The 7130-nt window shown below is 34.1% G+C and overlaps 1 protein-coding gene across 1 annotated transcript; it reads left to right on the top strand.

The window, feature by feature from the left end:
- Positions 1-5868: 5868 nt before the first annotated feature.
- On the top strand, positions 5869-6632 carry LOC141674191 (uncharacterized). Its single transcript, XM_074480915.1, has 2 exons — positions 5869-6009; positions 6084-6632. Exons 1-2 carry the CDS (start codon positions 5869-5871, stop codon positions 6630-6632), a joined length of 690 nt encoding a protein of 229 aa, XP_074337016.1.
- The last annotated feature ends 498 nt before the right edge of the window (positions 6633-7130 follow it).

Here is a 7130-nt window from a genome sequence, read left to right as displayed (position 1 = left end):
GATGAGGCCAGCATCATGTCTCATACTCCCGGTTAGCAGAACACCCATGAAATTACGGCATCGTGGATACGTTGTGGTAGGGGGTTCGCCTCAATACAATCCCAGTATGTTTTGAAATTCGAACGTAGCCGTAAATGATCATCAGTACCCTGCAAGTAAATGCAAGTAAATGTCTAATTATGCATTTGAAATACGCAGCAAGTAAATTGTAACGGATATAGGGAAAATGAGGTGTATCGTGCCATCCCACACAAACTGTGAATGATGTATGTTCTGTTGGTTAAGTAAATCCCCATCAATTGGTTCCGGGTGGATAAGTTGTCGTCCAGCCATTTAATCCTGTAAAATAAAGGAACTTGCTATAAGGCATTGTAAAATCTTAGAAAAAAATGGGCAGCATTTCTGCTATATTATCACTTTCCCAATCCAAAAAGCCATCCAACAAACTCGGTATAAAAAACATGTCATCCAATGAATGTACGAACTAATTAATTTGGTGATAGCAATTAATATAAGCAGATCATTATTAATTACAAACTAATTTCGAAATCCGAAATTAATATAAACCTTACTTAGACAATCTTAGATACAAACTTTTTATAATTTGATGCATTTTTATATTTATTATATCATAATTTCTATAATTATTCATATTTAAATTAATATAATATTTTAATTTTAATAAATAATTATCTGTACTCGAATAAATTAATTATGTATAATATAGAAACACTCAGATCAATTAAAAGATCACACCTTTTTAACTTAGAGAATTCACCTAATCTGAGTTACACATTCTACCTTCTTAATTAATACTACAGTACAACGTTACAATTTGATGCATTTTTATATTTATTATATCATAATTTCTATAATTATTCATATTTAAATTAATATAATATTTTAATTTTAATAAATAATTATTTGTACTTGAATAAATTAATTATGTATAATATAGAAATACTCAGATCAATTAAAAGGTCACACCTTTTTAACTAAGAGAATTCACCTAATTTGAGTTAAACATTCTACCTTCTTAATTAATACTACAGTACAACGTCAAATTTGATGCATTTTTATATTTATTATATCATAATTTCTATAATTATTCATATTTAAATTAATATAATATTTTAATTTTAATGAATAATTATATGTACTCGAATAAATTAATTATGTATAATATAGAAACACTCAGATCAATTAAAAGATCACACCTTTTTAACTAAGAGAATTCACCAAATTTGAGTTACATATTCTACCTTCTTAATTAATACTATAGTACAACGTCAAATTTGATGTATTTTTATATTTATTATATCATAATTTCTATAATTATTCATATTTAAATTAATATAATATTTTAATTTTAATAAATAATTATCTATACTCGAATAAATTAATTATGTATAATATAGAAACACTCAGATCAATTAAAAGATCACACCTTTTTAACTAAGAGAATTCACCTAATTTGAGTTACACATTCTACCTTCTTAATTAATACTACAGTACAACGTTACAATTTGTTGCATTTTTTTATTTATTATATCATAATTTCTATAATTATTCATATTTAAATTAATATAATATTTTAATTTTAATAAATAATTATCTGTACTCGAATAAATTAATTATGTATAATATAGAAACACTCAGATCATAATTTCTTTAATTATTATCACGAAAGAAACTATAACAGTAAACAGCTAGGCATAATTAACTGAATTATGTAGGTAGACAAATCACATTCAAATTTATCACACCTTTTTAACTAAAAGAATTCATTTTCACCTTAACATATCAACTCTTAAAAAATCAATCCCAATAAATTAAATCAACACCCGCACAGAAAATTTGAAATGTAAAGCATGGCTAATTAGATTAACAGTAAATAAGGGATGGCTAATTAATTAACATCAATCAATTAACAGTAATACAGAGAGAGAGAGGCGCGGAACGCCTGTTGCTGCGGGGAGAGGCAGCAGTTCTCTTCCTTCACCCTCCCAAGAACGTCGGTTGGCATGGGATTCTTCCGCCGACGATCCTTTTTTCCCTTCTTTTTCTCTTTCATTTTCCCTTCTTTTTTCCTTCTCTTTCTTTTTCTCTTTCCTTTTCCCTTATTTTTCCTTCTTCTTTTTTATCCGCTCAGAACTCTTCTCCTAATACTTTGTATTTATGTTATTACTAAGTTAAAAAAAAATTATAATATTACTTGATAAAATATTTTACTTATTAATAATATGTTACTAAGTAATATTACATAATTTGATTAAATTTTTTTATTAATAATTTAGTTATTAAAATCTAAATTACTTTGTATTTATATTATTACTAAGTTAAAAAAATTATATAATATTACTTGGTAAAATATTTTACTTATTAGTAATATGTTACTAAGTAATATTACATAATTTGATTAAAATTTTTTTATTAATAATTTAGTTATTAAAATCTAAATTACTTTGTATTTCTATTAATACTAAGTTAAAAAAAATTATATAATATTACTTGGTAAAATATTTTACTTATTAATAATATGTTACTAAGTAATATTATTTTACTTAGTAATATATATTTTAATATTTTTATTAATAATATAGTTATTAAAATCTATACTTCATTTAAAACATATATTAGGTTAGTTGGAACTAATAAGGTAATATTCGAAGTGTCAAAATGTGGTAGAGGGCTATTTTGAGGCTTAATATGAAATTGATAAAAAATATAATTTGCTGAAAATGAATACTTAACTTGAAACAAAATTCCATCACATAAAATAAGGTACATAATATAACACAGTTGAAAAACTGTGCCTGGTTCGATACATAATAAAAACTATGTCAATCATCGGACATATAATCGTCGGAAAGGTAGTTCTCATTTCGTAATAGTCTGTGTTGCTCATCTTCTGTAAGCTCTCTCCCAATGTCGCGGACAAAATCTCGCGCCAGTTCATACATGTATTGACGACTCCTACGCAACAACATTCGGTTATTTTCCTTTCTAATACTTATCACGGCCCTAATAACTTTCTTCCTAAATCCTGCCCAAGTTGGACTATCCCCCGCTTCAGAATATATGTCAATAGAATGTCGAGTTGGAACTCTTAGACCCATAGAAAGCAGGGCATCTCTCAACCGGTCAGATTCTTCACGTCGATAAGCCCATTCGTGAGGTACACTAGCAAAGTACTCTTTAGCATCAATAACTCTAAGACTACGGTAATCATCATCTCTTTCTATGAGCAACCAGTTGCGATTTGTGTTAGAAGACATGCTATTCATAGTTATAATTTATTTCACATCTTGATTAATAGGTTATATAGAAAAATCCTGATTTTCTAGTCATTCATTTTCATTCCGTATTCCTATCTGAAGTCATATGCATTCATCATCAATTATTTAGAAGTGACTAGTCACTGTAAGAAATACACTGTAGCACGTGAATGATGAATTATTAGCAATTTGAAAGTGTCATGAATAGTCAAATGCTTGGCTGCATTACTTTCATCAGTGACGTTTACTGTAGCAAGAAGATAAGGTATGGTGGATAGCCTGCAAAACAAACAGTGAAACAGTATTTGACATGACATAAAGTTATGCACCACTGCATATCATTACTGGGAAGCGTAAAGAGCTGTATCTTTGCACCTATTTTTATGTTATAAATAGAGTGTGTTATACCCCTTGTGATATTTAAATTCCACGATATACTAACAACAACATAATGAGTTATACCCCTGGTGATATTAACCGAGCAATTGGTAGGAAATGGTTTTGTGATGACAATTTTAGGTACTCAATGGATCCAAATGAACGTTACGCAGGAAATTCAATAATCACGATGCAGAGGGAATGGGAATGGCGTGTTGGGTGCCTCAACAGTTGTAAGGGACAATGTGTCCAGGAAGGAGTGCAAATACCAAAACAACGCGCCATACACATGCAGCGAGAAACGCCTCATGAGCTGGAATTAGCATTATTTCGTGCTAGAGAGGAAGAGAATCGTATGAGGATGCGCTTAAACGATAAAGACCTATAACGAAGAAGTCAGGAGTATGCTGAAGACGGCGACCACCACACTACAATGATGTATCATCATTTCGCTATAGGTCCTGATTATGTTTCTGATTATTTTTTATCTGATGATGAGTAAGACAATTACTTATGCCAAGTAATTTTGTAAAACATAATTATTAATCACGGACTCAAATAAAATAAAACAAAAAATCATAATACAGCATTTGCTCAAGAATCTTATCTTCTCTTTCATATCTTCCAAGTGGGACATAAATAGTAGATTTCTCTCTGACAAATATCCTATCGGAAATCTCCATTGGATTCTATCAATAATGCATTCCTATCCAGATTCTCAAAATGTTTAGATATCTCTAGCCTACAGCTTCTATTCCTATTTATATGTGTCCTCCAACACTGCATGTATTCAAAACATACTGCAATTCTAAGTTCATAAATCTTTAGGAAAATAATATTGTTCATACTGCAATTCTAAGGTATGTCAGCATTAAATGTATGTTTGTTTACATGTACAATCTTGATTTTGGTTTCCTAACTGTTTATGTTGTCTTCAATGCAGGAAGATGGAAGGCCACGTCAACGTCAAATTTTTTTGGGGTGGAGTAGTTATTTGAGATGGTAGTAATATCAATTACTCTATCGATCCAAAAAAAATGATGTTTATTAGGTTTGGTACCACTTACAATGAGCTTAAAAGTGTCATGTATAATTTAATGAACATTAGTTCGTATCAGTGGAATTTAAAATTGAGTTTAAAGTATCCATATCTTGGTCAGTACAACCTAGTTGAAGGTTTTTATCAATTGGATATTTTATGTGATGATGATGTTACACGCATGTTAAATGTTCCTGCCATGTTGCTAAACATTCAAGGAGATGTTTCTTTGTTCATCGAAATAGAAGAAATTATTGTTCATGACCCATACTCATTCCAGCATAATTTTGGGTCACAACCAACAGCAATAACATACGGTGGTGATGTACAGCCACTGTGGTCAAATGTACTTTTTGATCAAGGTGTAGGGTATGGAGGGAGGACTACTCAACATGGTGGAGGGTCTGGTAGGGGGCTAGTGAACATGGTGGACGGTATGAAGGGGGTAGTAGTCAATATGTTGGAGGGTACAGAGGGGGGACTGTATAATATGATGGAGGCTATGGAGGGGGGATTAGTCAATATGGTGCAGGGTATGGAGGGGGGAGTAGTCAATATGCTGAGGGATTTGGAGGGGGGACTATTGAACATGGTGGGGGTAATGGAAGGTGGAGTAGTCAATATGGTGGAGGCTATGGAGGGGGGACTACTGAACATGGTAGAGGGTATGGAGGGGAAAGCAGTCAATACAGTAGCGGGTTTCAACAGGGGGCTAGTTATGAAAGTGATGTGGTGGGAAGAGGTTCAGGTCAGCGGTTAGCCCTGCTGGCAGATGGAGTTGTAGCCAATTCATCAAGTGAGGAGAATTTTCACCTTCACGATGATGACGACGAGGAATCTTCTGCAACCGAAGATGGTGAAGGACATTCAGAGTGAAATGAAGAAATTTCCAATACATTTTCGGTACTTCGAGAAGAACATCATGTTCCAAGGGTTCCATGGTTTCACACGGAGCAATACACTTCACCAATCATAGATAACCCTAATGAAATATATGCTGATGAAGACCTCGACAAGGGGGAACTGGGTGAGGGAATGTGTTACCGTGACAAAGCAACGCTCTTGGGAGCAGTGAGGCATGCACATATTAACACTGATCATACATATAAAACTACAAGGAGTAACAAAGAACAGCTCATTGTATAGTGCCGGGCTGAGGGGTGTAACTGGAAGATGAGGGCTGCTTTCATGCATGATTCCGGGTACTGGTGGATTAATGTTAATAGAGAGGAACACAAATGCATGGTCGATCAGCCGTTACAAGATCACAAGAAGTTATCTGCAAGGATGATTGTGCAGCTTGTAAAACCACTTGTAAGTAAATATTTAGCAAACGCCACTTATTAAAGCCGAATTTTGTTTGACATTTACTGTTTTATATGAAACAGGTAATAGATACACCAGAAATTCCCATTAAAACCATTATCCCGCTGATCAACAGTGAGCACAACCACATAGTGGGGTACAAAAAAGCTTGGAGAGGGAAGCAAATAGCAATTGAGGAAGTGTATGGCAGTTGGGCTACAACATACCAAGCTCTACCCATGTTCCTCGCAACCATTATGAAGACAAATCCTGGAACCATTGCTGAGATCGATGCTGTCCCTCATGCTAAGGAGCGGGGCACCTCCATCTGCAAGCGGATTTTTTGGTCTTTAAAGGCAATGATGGACGGTTGGCAACATGCACGTCCTGTGATTTCAATAGATGGGACATTCTTGAAAGGAAGATATAGGGGCAAGCTGCTTATTGCTATGGGTGTTGATTCGAACAACCACTTTTTCCCTCTTTGTCATGGCTTGGTTGATGAGGAGACGTACGAGAACTGGTCTTGGTTTTTACAACGACTTCGAAGACATGTCTATCGGCAACGGACCAGTGTCTCCATCATTTCTGACCGTGTTGCCAGCATTATCTCCGCCCTACAAGACCCTTAAAACGGTTTTGCTGAGCCACTCGGCATCCATAGATTCTGTCTCCTCCATGTAAGAAGTAATTTTTGTAGTCATCACCCAGGTGGTGAACTAAAAAAATTAATGTGGAAAGTTGGAAGAACCACACAAGTCTCAAAGTACGACGCATATTTGTCAAGGATTGGTGAAATTTCCCCCACCGCCCTACAATATCTTGCTACAATACCCGTGGAGAGGTGGACACTTTCCCACGATAGTGGTGTTCGCTACCGTCAAACAACCACAAACATGCTTGAGGGCTTCAACGGCAACATAAGGAGGGTTCGTTTTCTTCCAGTAACAGCAATGATGGAGTACCTCTTCTACAAGGTGGTCACAATTGTAAATAAACATCGAAACATGGTGGATGACGGTCTACAAGAGGGGCAACAGTTATGTGCACGTTCCGCTGCTATGTTAGCTAAAATTCGGAGAAAGGCAACAGGACATACAGTTATTACTTTCCATCGTCTCCGCGGGATT

Source organism: Apium graveolens, chromosome 7, assembly GCF_009905375.1.
Source record: "Apium graveolens cultivar Ventura chromosome 7, ASM990537v1, whole genome shotgun sequence".
Classification (NCBI taxonomy): Eukaryota; Viridiplantae; Streptophyta; class Magnoliopsida; order Apiales; family Apiaceae; genus Apium; species Apium graveolens.
Note: the sequence above shows the minus strand (reverse complement) of the source record. Positions and strands in the feature narration are given on the sequence as shown.